The 15822-nt window shown below is 43.7% G+C and overlaps 1 protein-coding gene across 1 annotated transcript in view; it reads left to right on the top strand.

Annotated features, from left to right (window-relative positions):
• The window catches only part of LOC144505239 (dedicator of cytokinesis protein 2-like), a 618318-nt gene that overhangs the window by 450231 nt on the left and 152265 nt on the right, over positions 1-15822 (top strand). Inside the window, exons 30-31 of the mRNA XM_078231263.1 lie at positions 735-813; positions 12078-12178. Of these exons, the coding sequence (XP_078087389.1) occupies positions 735-813; positions 12078-12178 (180 nt within the window). The remainder of the gene's footprint in view (positions 1-734; positions 814-12077; positions 12179-15822) is intronic.

Raw genomic sequence — 15822 nt, 5'->3', positions numbered from 1 at the left:
CACTCTGAGACAGTGATTCTTGCAACAGTTTTGTTTCTATTTGTTTACTTAGTGCTGACGATGTGATTTATAATTGGCCCCGCACGGTTGACAGCCATCTTGACAAGCCAGAGAACTATAACCCAAGAACTGACATCAAAATTACATAAATGATGGAGCGGGACAATAACAAACTTGCAATTCTACAGCATCTTTCACATCCTCAGAGAGCCCCAAAATACTCCACAGCCAGTCCGAAAGATGTGCTGGTTAGGTGCATTGGCCATGCTAAATTCTCCCTCAGTGTACCCGGAGTGTGGCGACTAGGGGATTTTCACTGTAACTTCATTGCAGTGTTAATGAAGTCTACTTGTGACACTAAATAAACTTTAAACTTTAAAGTGCGTTTGAAACTTTGGCACTATCGGGGAGAGTGCCAGCCTACTTATGCATAGTGAGATCCCACAGAGAGTAATGTAACATTGGGCAGAAATCTTTTAATAATGTCAGGTGTATGCTCCTGATGTGTACTGGAAATGCCAAAATAGAAAGCTCCCCCTCCCGTTAGATTTGAGACCACACTCAGTCTTTACACTCTGCAGAGAAAGAAGACCTTCATTCTGTGTGTCTGGGCTAAGTTTGATCCCAAATGTTTAAAGAGGGTTCTGCTCCAGTGTATCCCCTCACCCATCTTTTGCAAACAGACATTTTAATAAATATGGTTTAATTGATTGTTTTGTTTTTTGTTTTTACAGAGTCTTTCTACGAGCGATCAACAAGTTTGCTGAAACCATGAACCATAAGTTTCTGGAGAACATGAACTTTGAGCAACAGGTAGGAGAGTATGGCAGTCAACATTAGCTACATCGGTATTGGTATCAATCTGGTGTCTTAATAAATTGGAGCCTCGCAAAAACACTAACAAACTTCAGCTCCCAAATTTGAAGGTTTTTTTTAGTTTATTTATTAGTGTCACAAGTTGGCTTACATTAACACTGCAATGATGTTATTGGAAATTCAGATTTAAAACTGCTGAATCTCTATGTTGAGTGGCTGAGAATAGCAACCGTCTTGACAGAGATGGTATTTTGTATTACCTTTGCTGCTTTTTCCCTGGGCTGCTGGCTGGAGCACCTCCTGTGGTTGAGGAGAAGAATAGCATGGTGCTCAGAACATAAGAAACGGGAGGTAGGCAATATGGCCATGAGTGCCGAACCTGCCATTCAATAAGATTATGAGGGAACTTCTAGATTAACTCTACTTTCTCACTCTATCCCCATATCCCTTGCTTCCCTTGTTGTCCAAAACATCCATTGTTCTCAGTTTTGAGTATGCTTAAATGGCTGACTACCCACTATCTACTGAGATAGAGAATTCTATGGATTCATAAACCTCTGAGTGAAGGAAGTTGTTCTCATCTCAGCCCTAAGAATGAACTAGTTAAGTTTATTTATTAGTGTCACAAAGAGGCTTACATTAACACTGCAGTGAAGTTACTGTGAAAATCTCCTAGTTGTCACACTCCAGCGCCTGCTCGGGTACACTGAGGAAGGAGAATTTAGCATGGTCAATGCACCTAACCAGCATGTCTTTCGGACTGTGGGAGGAAACCGGAGCACCCGGGAGGAAACACACACAGACATGAGGAGAACGTGCAACTCTGCACAGGCAATGACCCAAGTTGGGAATCGAACCTGGGTCCCTGGCGTTGTGAGGCAGCAGTGCTAATCACTGTGCTGCCAAGACGACCAAATGGATGTGAAATGATCAGATAGCAACTTGTGTTCGTGTGGTGACTCTAACACAGACAAATGACCCAGGGGTCTTCGCAGAGGTTTGAGTTAAAGAAGAACATTTGATGGGCTGGATATAAGCTTAGTCTAAAAGATGAGTTTAAGGCCAGTACAGGATGCAAGTTGAAGTTCCTTTAGCTGTAAGTCAATTTTGAAAGATGAAGGTCTTTTTTTTAATTCCTTCATGGGATGTGAATGTTGCTGGCTAGGTCAGCTTTCATTTCACAACTCTAATTGTTCATGAGAATGTGTTGGTGAGCCACCTTCTTGAATGCTGCTGTCCATGTGAAGTGGATACCCCCACAATGCTTGCTGGGAAGGGAGTTCCAGTATTTTGATCAAGTGACAATGGACTAAAGGCCGCTATCGTTCCAAGTCAGGATGGTGAGTGGCTTGGAGAGGAACTTGCAGGTGGTGATGTTCCCATGGCCCTGCTGCCTTTGTCCTTCTAGGTGGGAGAGGATGTGGGTTTGGGAAGGTGCTGTCGAAGGAAGCTTGGTGAGTTGCTGCAGTGCATTCTGTAGATGGTACGCACAGCTGTGACTGTGCATCGGGATGGAGGGAGTTTAAGGTGGTGGGTGAGATGCTAATCAATGAGGCTGCTTTGTGTTTGATGGAGTTGAGCTTCTTGAGCATTGGTGGATCTGCACATTCCCAGGCAAGTGGAAAGTATTCCACCGCATTCCTGACTTGTGTCTTGTCAATGGTGAACAGGTTTTGCAGAGTCAGGAGGTGAGTTACTTGCCACAGAATTGCCAGCATTGTTGCAGTATTTATATGGGTGGTTTTCTTTTGAGTTTCTGGTCAATGGTAACATTCAGGGAAATTCAGTGATGACAATGACATTGAACCTCAAGGGGGAAATGGCTTGATGCCATCTTGTTGAAGAGGGTCATTCCCTGGTGTTTGTGTGGTGCAGATGTTACTAGTTATTTATCCAACCAAGCCAAAATGTAATCCAGATCTTGAGGCGTATAGGTGGGCTGCTTCTGTATCTGAAGTTTGCTAACGTGGAAAGACCAAAGAATCTGAGATGATCTTCCTTCGAGGAGAGAAAGGAAGATTCTGTGGAGCTATTCAAGATGATGAAGGGTTTTGAAACAATGAGTAAGGAAGAACTGTCTCTAACAGTTCGATGTTAGAATGTTAGGATGTTCGATTATCTGACATTACAGCTTTAAGACAATTGGTGAAAGATGCAGAGAGGAGGAGAATTTATTTTTTTACACAGCAAGTTATGATGATCTGGAATGTACTGTCTGAATGTGTTGTAGAAGTGGATGTAATGGTAACTTTCAAAAGGGAATTGGATAAATCCTGGAAAAGAAAAAAAATATATAGGACAATAGGGAAAGAGCAGTGAAGTGTGCCTAATTGAACAGCTTTTTCAAAGGGCTGGCATAGTCACAAAGGCACATATCACCACCTTCTGTGCTCTCAGGTCCTATTAAGTAAAGATGAGACGTGAAGGCTCAGTTAGGGCGTTTGAGAGTTACAAGTTAGCCAAGAAGGACCTAAAGAGAGAGCTAAGAGCCAGGAGGGGACATGAGAAGTCTTTGGCAGGTAGGATCAAGGAAAACCCTAAAGCTTTCTATAAGTATGTCAGGAATAAAAGAATGACTAGGGTAAGATTAGGGCCAGTCAAGGACAGGAGTGGGAAGTTGTGCGTGGAGTCCGAAGAGATAGGAGAGGCACTAAATGAATATTTTTCGTCAGTATTCACACAGGAAAAAGACAATGTTGTCGAAGAGAACACGGAGATACAGGCTATTAGACTAGACAGGATTGAGGTTCATAAGGAGGAGGTGTTAGCAATTCTGGAAAGTGTGAAAATAGATAAATCCCCTGGGCCGGATGGGATTTATCCCAGGATTCTCTGGGAGGCTAGGGAGGAGATTGCAGAGCCTTTGGCTTTGATCTTTATGTCATCATTGTCTACAGGAATAGTGCCAGAAGACTGGAGGATAGCAAATGTTGTCCCCTTGTTCAAGAAGGGGAGTAGAGCCAACCCTGGTAATTATAGACCAGTGAGCCTTACTTCTGTTGTGGGCAAAGTTTTGGAAAGGATTATAAGAGATAGGATTTATAATCATCTAGAAAGGAACAATTTGATTAGGGATAGTCAGCACGGTTTTGTGAAGGGTAGGTCGTGCCTCACAAACCTTATTGAGTTATTTGAGAAGGTGACCAAAGAGGTGGATGAGGGTAAAGCAGTTGATGTGGTGTATATGGATTTCAGTAAAGCATTTGATAAGGTTTCCCACGGTAAGCTATTGCAGAAAATACGGAGGCATGGGATTGAGGGTGATTTTGCGGTTTGGATCGGAAATTGGCTAGCTGTAAGAAGACAGAGGGTGGTGGTTGATGGGAAATGTTCATGCGGGAGTTCAGTTACTAGTGGTGTACCACAAGGATCTGTTTTTGGGCCACTGCTGTTTGTCATTTTTATAAATGACCTGGATGAGGGTGTAGAAGGGTGGGTTAGTAAATTTGCGGATTACACTAAAGTCGGTGGAGTTGTGGACAGTGCAGAAGGATGTTGCAGGTTACAGAGGGACACAGATAAGCTGCAGAGCTGGGCTGAGAGGTGACAAATGGAGTTTAATGCGGAAAAGTGTGAGGTGATTCACTTTGGAAGGAGTAACAGGAATACAGAGTACTGGGCTAATGGTAAGATACTTGGTAGTGTGGATGAGCAGAGAGATCTCGGTGTCCATGTGCATAGATCCCTGAAAGTTGGCACCCAGGTTGATAGGGTTGTTAAGAAGGCGTACAGTGTGTTAGCTTTTATTGGTAGAGGGATTGAGTTTCGGAGCCATGAGGTCAAGTTGCAGCTGCACAAAACTCTGGTGCGGCCGCACTTGGAGTATTGCGTACAGTTCTGGTCGCCGCATTATAGGAAGGATGTGGAAGCATTGGAAAGGGTGCAGAAGAGATTTACCAGGATGTTGCCTGGTATGGTGGAAAGGTCTTATGAGGAAAGGCTGAATGACTTGAGGCTGTTTTCGTTAGAGAGAAGAAGGTTAAGAGGTGACTTATAGAGGCATACAAGATGATCAGAGGATTAGATAGGGTGGACAGTGTGAGCCTTTTTCCTCGGATGGTGATGGCTAGCACGAGGGGACATAGCTTTAAATTGAGGTGTGATAGATGTAGGACAGATGTCAGAGGTAGGTTCATAGAATCATAGAATCATAGAAACCCTACAGTGCAGAAGGAGGCCATTCGGCCCATCGAGTCTGCACCGACCACAATCCCACCCAGGCCCTACCCCCACATATTTACCCACTAATCCACGCATCCCAGGACTCTAAGGGGCAATTTTTAACCTGGCCAATCAACCTAACCCGCACATCTTTGGACTGTGGGAGGAAACCGGAGCACCCGGAGGAAACCCACGCAGACACGGGGAGAATGTGCAAACTCCACACAGACAGTGACCCGAGCCAGGAATCGAACCCGGGACCCTGGAGCTGTGAAGCAGCAGTGCTAACCACTGTGCTACTGTGCCACCCCTCAGGTTCTTCACTCAGAGAGTAGTAAGGGCGTGGAATGCCCTGCCTGCAACAGTAGTGGACTCGTCAACATTAAGGGCATTTAAAGGGTCATTGGATAAACATATGGATGATATTGGAATAGTGTAGGTTAGATGGGCTTTAGATTCGTTTCACAGGTCGGTGCAACATCGAGGGTCGAAGGGCCTGTACTGCGCTGTAATGTTCTATGTTCTATTATGATTCATTGAAACATTTTCAATTCAGTGTGGAGATATTGCATTTTTCAATGATGTTAAAAGCAATGTTCAAAGTGAAGAACATTGTCCCATATCTTCACATTTAAAGAAAGAAGTCGTATTTATTTAACATCCTTTATAATCATGGAACGTCGCAACGCAATTCACAATCAAGGATTTCAAGCTTAGTTATTGTCGTAATGTAGGAAACACAGGAGCCAATTTGTTCTCAGCAAGAATCCACAACCAGCAATTAGATCATGGCTAGTTCATCTTTTAATCGCTAGATAATGATTATTTTTGATTCATTTACGGGATGTGGACTTTGCTGGTATTTATTGTCCATCCGTTGAACTGAGTGACATGTAGGGCAGATCAGGTAAGAATGGTAGATTTCCTTCCCTGAAAGGAGTTAGTGAATCAGATGGGTTCTTACGACAATCAATGGTGGTTTCATGGGCAGCATCGGACTTTTAATTCTAGGTTTACTTTACTGAATTCACATTTCTCCATTCAAATTGCACCATCTGCCATAGTGTGATTCAAACCCAGAGCATTACTCCTGGTCTCTGGATTAATAAACCCAGCTACAATACCAAGATGCCACTCATTCCCCGAAGGATATCAGGGAACTCGCCTGCTCACCTTTGAATTATTATCTCGCCTGAATGATGTTACCTACAACAGTGCAGTCCTCCCTTAAGTGTTTACCTAGATTATGTGCTCAACACTTTGTCGCGGGTCTGGAATCCACCAGCTTCTGGCCCTGTGACCCATTGCTGACACTTGCACTTATGCCTGAATCTCCTGCGTAAAGCACTTTGAATGAAATAGAAGAGCCATGTTTGAAGAAAGTAAAAACAAACATGGATTTATTTGATTTCAACGATAATTAATTCACAAGTACATAACAATGCTTTAAATTTAAAATGAGTCTCCTGGTGTATTTTCAGTCTGTTTATGAGGTTGGGGGGAGCGAAGGGGGTGGTGGGGGGTGAACATCAAGGGATGTTCAACCCATCCAGTTGCCTGTGCTACTTAATTAAAAGGAATTGAGTGTGACAGCCATTGAGAGTCTATAAGAGGAGCAGAGCATTTGCCAAGTTTAGTGCAGCATGAGCTGCAGTCATTGGGGAATTTCCTTGCGGAACTCCCAACATTTTTTAATTCAACCACTCTAAATAATTAAGTGTGTCGTGTTTTATAATTGGATCAGAGCAAATCGTGAGGAGATTGCTTGCCATCAAAAATAGCAAGATGTCCAAGTTAATACACAGTGACTCCTTTATATATTAAATATATAAATCAAGAAGGAATGATTTTAGTCATGTCGCACTTGTTTTTTCTCTCCACGATCTCTGGGGTTGTAGCAGGGGATGACTGAGGGAAGTGAGGAGCTCCACAGTTTTGAAATCTTGAGAAAGAGTGAGTTTATATAAGGTAAAGGTAAGGTTAGGACGGCACAGTGACATAGTGGTTAGCACTGCTGCCTCACAGTGCCAGGGACCCGGGTTCAATTCCAGCCTTGGGTGACTGTCTGTGTGGATTTTGCACATTCTCCCCGTGTCTGCATGGGTTTCCTCCGGGTGCTCCGGTTTCCTCCCACAGTCCAAAGACTTGCGGGTTAGGTTGATTGGCCATAGTAAATTGCCCCTTAGTGTCAGGGTGACTAGCAGGATAAATAAGTTGAGTTACGGGTCTGGGTGGGATTGTGGTTGGTGCAGGCTCAATGGGCCAAATGGCCTCCTTCTGCATTGTATGGATTCTATCAATTTATGATTCCAAAGTCACCATAGTCCCAGATGACCATAGGCTGTTCTCCTCTTTGAGTGGGGGGTGGGGGGAATAGAAGTGACTGAGGCGAGGGGCAGAATTGAGAAGGTGAGGCCTTCTTGAATAACCTCAGCTGGTATGGGAATTGAACCCGTGCTGTTGGTATCACTCCGCATCACTAAGAAATGGTGTGATTAACATTGATTGAGATTCAGGATGAATATATAGAGGAAGAAAATTGTTTTAACGTTTCACCTCTGGAGCAAAACATGAACTAATAAGCACAAAATATATTTATGGGGAAGGAGCAGGCAGGGGAGTTGCCAGTTGGAAAATCCAGAGGTATGGGTTTCTTGGAGGCCCTGCAAATCTATTTTGCATTCCATTCCAGCAGGTCAGCAGCTCGCTGGTCTAAGAGGCTGTCAGATAGAAAGCTTTCAAATGGGTGGCAGAGCGAAGTAAAGAGGGGAAGAGATGATTGACATCTGAGTACATTGCTGGGGGCAGACAAGAATCGATTAGGAAACGAGGTGATGGAAAAAAACTCTCATCACTTAGATCTGGCAGTTCTCACCTCCTTTCACCTGTCTGGTTTTCCAAGCCATGGAAAACCTGTCATTAAATTAAAAGCACACCTAAAATTTGAGGTACACAGACTCATGAAAATATTCAATGAATCGACCCACCTTTGGTCAGCAGGTTAGTTAGTGACACTCGTTATTTGAATAGCCCATTGAGCAGGATTTTCTGCCCATTGTACTAAGCCAGACCAGCTTGGACCATCACTGTGTGAATATAGAATATCCTCCCATTGTCCTGGAGATGCTTAATGGCCAGTTTTCCCTCCCTCAAGGACCTCTGAATCAGCCCCAGTATTCCTTGATCCCATTGTGTTTGAGGTGCACATCTGTTTGTTAGCCCATGAACGTCTTGAAGTGACTGTCCCTATACCCTGTTTGGACCTCACCCCCCCCATCATCTTGAGGCTACTTACATAGTTAAATATACATACTTCCACACACACCCTCAAATATCTTTTCCCATCTGTAAGATGCAGATGCCTCCCCTGAATAAATGTGCCATCTGCAGCCTGTTACCATGCTAGAAACCCCTTGACCAGTTGTGTGATGTTACAAACATACCCTGCACACAACATACTGGGCACATCTGAGACTGACCTCATATGTCCTCCCCCCTCCTTAGTCTGGGACAAGGACAGTCTTTGCAAGCTCAGCACCGTAAACTGAAGCGCTTCTTCACTCAGCGTGCCTCCCAGTCTGGCCTCAAGCAGCTCATGTCAATCTGTAACATTCTGTCAGCCTATTCTAACGCTGAGGACATTACCTCCCACCTCCCCCCCCCCCCCCCCCCGCCGCCACATCCACCCCACATCCACCCCCCAGTCAGTGACACATTCTCAATTCATAACCCTCATACAACTCTAGGCCTGCAGCCCCTTCTTCTGCCTGAGGCAAAGAATTCTTACAATGCAGAAGGAGGCCGTTCATCCCATCATGTCTGCACTGGCTCTCTGAATGAGCACTTCACATGAAGCCATTCTCCTGGTTTCACCAATAAACCTGCACATCGTTTCTTTTCAAACAATCATCTAATTCCATGTTGAATGCCTCGATTGAACCTGCCTCCATCACACCCTCGGGCAGTGCGTTCCAGAACTCCATTTTGTATCAGCCTTCACTATGGAGGATACAAGTAACATCCCAGAAATGATTGTAAAACAATCAGGAATTTGAAGGTAGGGAGGAGCTCAAGAAAATTGAAATCACCAGCAAGAGATACTTAGCAAGTTGTTGGGAGCAATGGGCTGACATATCTTGATGGACTTCATTCTAGCATTTTAAAAGAGTGGCGAGTGAGATAGTTGATGTTTTGGTTTTAATTTTCTAAAACTCTTTGGATTTGGGGAAGGTGCCATTGGTTTGTAAAATAGCAAATGTAACTCCATTTAGTCAAAAAGGGAGGGAGACAGAAAGTTGAAAACTACAGACTTAATATTATAGCTTAATATTTGCCATAGGGAAAATGTTGTAAGCTATTATTAAAAGTGTTAAGGCAGAGCACTTAGAAAGCTGAAGGTGATCAGGCAGAGCCAACATGGTTTTGTAAAAGGGAAATTATTTTTAACCAATTTATTGGAGTTACTTGAAAGAGTAACATGTGCTGTGGATAAAGGGGAAACAGTGGATGTGCTGTACTTAGATTTCCAGAAGGCATTTGATAAGGTGCCACATCAAAGGGTATATAGTGGGGAAAAAATAGCTCATAGTGTAGAGGGAAACATATTGGCATGGAAAGAAGATTGACTAACTATCAAGAAACAGAGGGGAGCTGTAAATGAATCTTTTTCTGTTTGGCAGGATGTAATGAGTGATGTGCCACAGGGATAAGTTCTGGGGCCTCAACTTTTTACAATTTATATAAATGACTTGGATGAAGGGACCAAAGGTATGGTTGCTAAATTTGCTGATGATAAAATGATTGGTAGGAAAGTAAGTTGTGAAGCGGACATAAGGAGACATAGGTGGGTTAAGTGAATGGGAAAAGATCTGGCAAATAAAGTGTAATTTGGGAAAATATGACATAGTCCATGTTATCAGGAAGAATAAAAAAAGGCATTTTAGCTAAATGGTGAATAATTGCAGAGCTCTGAGATGCAGAAGGATCTGGGTGTCCTGGTGCATGAATCACAAAAGGTTAGTGTATAAGTAATTAGGAAGGCAAGTAGAATGTTATCACTTATTGTGAGGGGAATTGAATATAAAAGTAAATAGGTTATGCTTCAGTTGTACAAGACCACACCTGGAGTACTGTGTACAGTTTTGGTCTCCTTATTTAAGGAAGGATGTAAATATGTTAGAAGCAATTCAGAGAGGGTTTACTAAACTAATAACAGGAATGGGCGAATATGGATAAAGGTTAGACAGGCTAGGCTTGTATCCACTGGGGTTTAGAAGAGTAAGAGACAACTTGATTGAAACATAAGATCCTGAGGGGTTATGACAGGGGGATGTGGAGATGTGTTTTTCTTGTGGGAGAATCTAGAAACAGGGGTCACTCATTTAACTAGAGACGAGACAAAATGTTTTCTTTCGGGGGTAGTGAGTCTTTGGAACTCTCTTCCTCAAAAGAGAAGTGGCACGGTAGCGGCACGGTAGCACAGTGGTTAGCACTGCTGCTTCACAGCTCCAGGGACCTGGGTTCGATTCCCGCGGCGGCACTGTAGCACAGTGGTTAGCACTGCTGCTTCACAGCTCCAAGGACCTGGGTTCGATTCCCAACTTGGGTCACTGTCTCTGTGGAGTTTTCACATTCTCCTCGTGTCTGCGTGGGTTTCCTCCGGGTGCTCCGGTTTCCTCCCACAGTCCAAAGATGTGCAGGTTAGGTTGATTGGCCATGCTAAAATTGCCCTATACGTAGGTTAGAGGGATTAGTGGATAAATATGTAGGGATATGGGGGTAGGGCCTGGGTGGGATTGTGGTCGGTGCAGACTCGATGGGCCGAAAGGCCTCTTTCTGTACTGGAGGGATTCTATGAAAAGGTGATGGAAGTAGAGTCTTCATGTTTTCAAGGTAGGGGTGATTGTTTCTTGATAAACAAAGTGAGAAGGGGGAAGGATAGAGGTTCACAGCATGGAAACAGGCCCTTTGGCCCAACTTGTCCATGCCGCTCAGTTTTTACGACTAAGCTAGTCCCAATTGCCTGCATTTGGCCCATATCAAGAGCTAGGCTGGAATGAATGAGTGAATAGAGGAGTGGGTTCGAAGGGCCAAGTGGCATATTCCTGCTCCTAATTCCTATGTTTGCATGTTCTTCACAGCGTCAGTGACCCAAGTTCAATACTGGCCTTGGGTCACTGTCTGTGTGGAGTTTGCACATTCTTCCCGTGTCTGCATGGGTTTCCTCCGGGTGCTCCAGTTTCCTCCCACGGCTGTGTAGATTAGATGGATTGGCCATGATAAAGTTCATTTATTGGTATCACAAGTAGGCTTACATTAACAATGCAATGACGTTACTGTGGAAATCCCCTAGTCGTCACACTCTGGCACCTTTTCGGGCACATTGTGGGAGAATTTAGCATGACCAATGCACCTAACCAGCACGTCTTTCAGACTGTGGGATGGAAACCTGAGCACCCGGTGAAAACCCACGCAGACACGGGGAGAACGTGCAGACTCCGCACAGACAATGACCCAACCAGGAATCGAACCCGGATCCCTGGATCTGTGAGGCAGCAGTGCTAACCACCATGCCACCCGTGGGTTACGGAGATGGGGGGGCGGGGGGGGCTGGGTAAGATACTCTGTCAGAGAGATAAGCGTATTAAACAATATGGACCCATGATCTAAAAAGAGGTTGAAATGGAGTTAAGTTATAGACTAGCTAAGATCTACTTGAATTGTAGACAAAGCTCAAGGGGCTAACTGGCTTACTCCTGTTCCCATGTTTCCAGCAAACCCTTGGCTATATTTCATTGGACATCTGTTGTTCCCTATTTTATGCCAACCCGTTAGAAAATTATGAATCTAGTAACAGTTTAAAATATAACAATCTTCTCTAAAGAATGTGAAGTAGAAATATTGTGGCAATTAGGTTGATAGGAGCTTACAAATATTAAACATGTTTTGTTATATTGTTTTATAAAATACCAACTTTTTCTGAATAATTTAAAATACTCAGCTAAGCCATAACATTGAGATGTTACTTAAATAGTGATGGTTTTGATATGCAGTAAAACTTAATTATCTTTCTGTGTAATTTTAAATCTTTTTGTCTGTAGTTGTGGAATAATTACTTCCATCTGGCCGTGAGCTTCATTACCCAAGAATCCCTGCAGCTGGAACATTTTTCTCAGGCAAAGTGCACCAAAATCCTGAACAAGTGAGTGTTGTTTACCAACGTTTTGTTACTCAGTCCCAACTATGACCCTTTATACCTTGAGGAGAAGCAGCAATGAAACAGGAACAAGTAATTAAGTTCTAATTGTTCCAACAGGCCAGACCAAGGGCTGGATTTTACGGCCTGACTCATCCCGAAACCGTAAAATCCCGCCCGAGGTCAACGGACTTTTCCATTGTCTGCACCGATTCCCATAGCAGGCGGGGTGGTAAAATTTCGTTCCAACAGAGTACCCATTGGTGTGTCCAAAATGCACTCTCTGGTACAAGAGGGCCTGGACAATTCAGTCCTCAAAGCCACAACAGTTCAGATCTATCTGCACTCATGTTTCTTACTTACTGGTTTGTCCTACTTTATTGTCATGGGACTGGTTGTCTGAAAAGCTTTTCTTACTGCTGTTGACTTATTGGTGGATTGATTACCTTTGTCACCTCCAGAAGGGACTATTTTAATATTCCAATAATTCTTGTCCTATCCTCTGTACCCTATCTCACTCTCACACACCATTGCTTCCTTTTTTATCTGTATTGGTTCCCGGTCCTTCAATGTCTCCCATTTAACATTTTAATTCTGGTGTTTAAATGCTTTCATGGTCTCATCTCTCCCTGTTTCCTTCAATCCTCCAGCATCTCTGAGCATTATCTACACCTCTTAGTTCAACCTCAGGTGCATTCTTCACTCCCACCCTTTGCCTCACCATTGGTGACCATGGTCATCTAGGCCCCACACCATAGAACTCCCACTTTAACCCCTTCATTCCTTCACCTCCTTCCCCATGTCTTTAAAACTCACCACTTGGACCAAGCTTTCGGTCACCCCTAATCTTTGTCAAATCTTACTTGGCTCAGCATCAGAGCTTCTTGCCTGATTATGCCTCTGTGATGTAGCTTGAGACTTCTTTTTTCCTGTTAATGGTGTGATATAAATGCCAGTTTCTGATGTTAAGTACAAAACCAGAACATCAAGATCGGTTAGTTACAAATTAATGGAAATTTCATGCTGGCCAAGTTCTCTGGGAAATTGGCAATGAGTGGGACGTGGATTTATAGGACTGGATTTTAGGAACCTCCGACAGGCATGGTTTTAACAGATGGGCACAAAAAAATAGGGTGGGTACCCACGTGGGTACCCACCCCGCCAGTTTCCCACCCACTCACACTCTAGCTCAGCCCCATAACACTGTCGGTGGCAAGGCAGTGAAATTTTTGAAAAATTATTAAGGGTCATTTAGTATATGCTGCCCACGCCATTTAACAAGGGCAGCTGGGCTGGAGTAGGCAGCCCATTTAAAGAAGTTTTCAAGAGGGCATGAAGGAAGAGCGCACTGTCTTTGGTGGATAGCCTTTGAGCATTGGGTATCTCCCTCAAAGATAGTATTTCTTTCCAACCTGCTTGCTCTCTAAAACCCATTCCCCCCACAACCGCCTGATCCTTCTCTCTAAACTGGGCAAACTCTCATCCCCAAGACCCCAAACTTACCCCATTCCAGGATTCTTCTTCATGCAGCTAGGTGCAGTCCCAGCAGCACCAGCTTCTGAACCCTTGGTGCTTCCAGCCAATCGGATTGGCCAGGGGCTACATTTTACAGGGTGGGGTCAGGGGGTCAATCGGATCGGCCAACAGCTCCTGAGGGTGGGATTTCCTCCTTAGTCTTAATCAATTCAACCTTTCACACCGTACTATGGTTCGCACGGAACAAGTCGGCTTCCAGCTAACTTTCCTTCTGGGGGGCAAGCAATCCAACTCCACCCCCCCCGACCTGGAAAATACTTTGTACATGGCCTATGAAGCAGCATGCTGTTATGTTGATAAACAAAAAACTTGGACACCCTGCTCTATTCAGCAATGGACTCTCCTCCATCTACTTATTTTCAGCTGGCAAAGTTTTGCATATATAAATCCCTGAACAGGTAATCAAACCAGACTCCAGAATATTCATCCATTCCCACATCAACTCCATTCTATCCTGAAGGATTGTTCCTGCAGGATTTGCAATGCATGAGCCAACGTGTCTGTGGAGTATTTAAAATCTCAGTTGAAATATTGCCATGATCCTCAATCCTGCTACTGAGATGGTAATTATCTAGCCAACGATGGAACCCATGCCGTAGACTGGATCTTGCTGGAAAAGCAACATGTGTTAACTCCCAGCAAATTTGGGGCTTAAGAGATAAACCATGAGTTGTACATCTGCAGATTTTGCTGGTCAGTTAACATTTTCCATCATCTGTTTCATATAATTATTATTTTTCCCTTGTCCACCTTAGTATTTTTTCAAATTTACCAAATTTGCACAATAATTGTCCATTAAACTCACTGCAGAGAACTAAGACTGGAACTTAGCAGCAGAACCTTTCTAACTGTGATAGCCTGAGTATTGCTGAAAATGGAAATGGCACAGTGGTTAGCATTGCTGCCTCACAGCGTCAGGGACCCGGGTTCAATTTCCAGCTTGGGTCACTGTCTGTGTGACGCATTTTTCCCGTGTCTGCGTGGGTTTCCTCTGGGTGCTCCGGTTTCCTCCCACAGTTCGAAAGACGTACTGGTTAGGTGCATTGGCCGTGCTAAATTCTCCCTCAGTGTACCCAAACAGGTGCCGGAGTGTGGCGACTCCAGGATTTTCACAGTAACTTCATTGCAGTGTTAATGAAAACCTACTTGTAACACTAATAGATAAATCAAATAAATAAATAGAGACATGTCGAAGCTTTTCATCTTGCACTCATCAGGACACATTGCAAGAATACCAGTATGAGGAGAAAACAATAATTTATATTGCATGAGAGGAGAATGCTGATTGGTTGGTGCTGATCTTCTCACAGAATATAAATTCTTGTTTTCCCCTTATATCAATATTCCTGCAAAGTATCCTGATGAGTGCAGGACAAAAAGCTCAATAAGCCTTTCATTTCAGCAATATTCAGGTTTTGTACAACAAATGATTGATGTGATAGCTGTTAATGTCAATCAGCCTCTCTGGCTTCAAGAGGGAACAGTTTAAACTGTTCAATCCCCTTGCTGCATGTTGATAATTGTTGTTCAGGATGCATGTGATGAATTTTACTGCTGGTTCAGGATGTCAGATGATAGGAGTGCATACACAGAGGCCAGGCTGTTCTCGATGGTTTTCCGTCCATTTATTGGATGGAGGGAAAATCACACGGACTGCTGCAATCCCCAATTGATCTCGTGTTTTATTCATGAATGAACCAAAGGGAAAGAAAGATTTGCACCTGTCACAGCCTCAGGGTGTCCTAAGGCGATTTACAGCCATTTTGTTGAAGTATTGTCACTGTTATAATGTCGGAAATGTAGCAGCCAATTTGCAAGTGGCAAGATCGAATAGATAGCAATGTGACAATGACTAGATCATCTACTTTAATGATGCTGTTTGAGGGATTAATATTGGCAAGAATTATACTTTGAAATAAATTGCCACCCACCACCTGAGAGCTGACAAAACTTCGGTTTAATGTCTCATCAGAAAGACAATGGGTGGGAATTTCTCAGTCCTCCCATGGCCCCAGGGTATGCTTTCTTGTGGCGGGTGCGGCTCTCCATTGGATGCAGCTCTACAGAATTCTGTTCCCGCCAATGTCTACAATGTTTTGCAAGGATTGCTCATC

Source organism: Mustelus asterias, chromosome 16 (genome assembly GCF_964213995.1).
Source record: "Mustelus asterias chromosome 16, sMusAst1.hap1.1, whole genome shotgun sequence".
NCBI lineage: Eukaryota > Metazoa > Chordata > Chondrichthyes > Carcharhiniformes > Triakidae > Mustelus > Mustelus asterias.
This window is presented reverse-complemented; position numbering and strand designations above follow the sequence as displayed.